We start from the raw sequence: 1,047 nt of genomic DNA, 5'->3' as shown, positions 1-1,047 counted from the left end.
AGGGAGAGGGTAGACGATGGAGTGTCGGGGACGTCATCCTGGGGCTCAGCTCTGCAGCTCATCCCAGGACCCCCCTCAGCCCACACGGCAGCAGGCCCTGGGGACCTTTCTGCCCCTCTCCAGGGCTGAGTTTCCTGCCACAGGCACCAGCCCCTCCTCTCACCCTTCTCTTCCCCTCCAGATCTGACACCAACCGTTTTGGACTGGTTCTCCATCCCCTACCCTTCTTATAGCATCTTTGGCACAAAGCGGGTGCACCTCACGGGAAAGTCTCTCCTGCCAGCGCTGGAGTCGGAGCAGCCCTGGGCCACCAGCTTCAGCAGCCAGAGCCACCACGAGGTGACCATGTACTACCCCATGCGAGCCATCCAGCACCAGCAGTTCCGCCTCATTCACAACCTCAACTACAAGATGCCCTTCCCCATCGACCAGGACTTCTATGTCTCACCCACCTTCCAAGACCTCCTCAACCGCACCAGGGCCGGGCAGCCGACCCACTGGAACAAGACCCTGCACCAGTACTACTACAGGGACCGCTGGGAGCTCTTTGACTGCAGCCGAGACCCCACCGAGAGCCAGAACCTGGCCCTCGACCCTCGCTACGCCGACGTCTTCCAGCTGCTTCGCGCACAGCTCTTGAAGTGGCAGTGGGACACGGGGGACCCGTGGGTGTGTGCCCCCGATGCTGTCCTGGAGGAAAAGCTGAGCCCCCAGTGCCAGCCGCTGCACAACGAGTTGTGAGCATCACCTCTGCCCAGCGTCCCCCATCGCCACGGGACGGAATCTGTCCGTCAGGCACGAGGGGGTCAGAGCAGGATCCCGGTGGGGCCAAATCCCTGTGTAAGACTCCGAGACTCTGCTCTGTACCACAAACACCGCCGGCCATGGGGCAGTCAGGGATTCTCCCCCAGGGGAGCTATGGGGCCAAGCTGCTCCTCAATAAACCTCTGGAGGAGAGGGCTCCATTTTCAGCTGGAGCTGAGCACATCCCACCCAGCTCCTGGTGCCGCAGCGGGGCGGCTGTCCCCGCCTTGGGGAACAGGGGCC

At 62.8% G+C, this 1,047-nt stretch overlaps 1 protein-coding gene across 1 annotated transcript in view; it reads left to right on the top strand.

Annotated features, from left to right (window-relative positions):
- The window catches only part of LOC104494077 (N-sulphoglucosamine sulphohydrolase-like), a gene marked incomplete at its 5' end in the record, with an annotated part of 1,599 nt that extends 858 nt beyond the window's left edge, over positions 1 to 741 (top strand). The window contains one exon of the mRNA XM_010136867.1: positions 182 to 741. Within this exon, the coding sequence (XP_010135169.1) occupies positions 182 to 741 (560 nt within the window). The remainder of the gene's footprint in view (positions 1 to 181) is intronic.
- Positions 742 to 1,047: the final 306 nt, after the last annotated feature.

Source organism: Buceros rhinoceros, unplaced genomic scaffold (assembly GCF_000710305.1).
Source record: "Buceros rhinoceros silvestris isolate BGI_N320 unplaced genomic scaffold, ASM71030v1 scaffold24095, whole genome shotgun sequence".
NCBI classification, from domain to species: domain Eukaryota; kingdom Metazoa; phylum Chordata; class Aves; order Bucerotiformes; family Bucerotidae; genus Buceros; species Buceros rhinoceros.
This window is presented reverse-complemented; position numbering and strand designations above follow the sequence as displayed.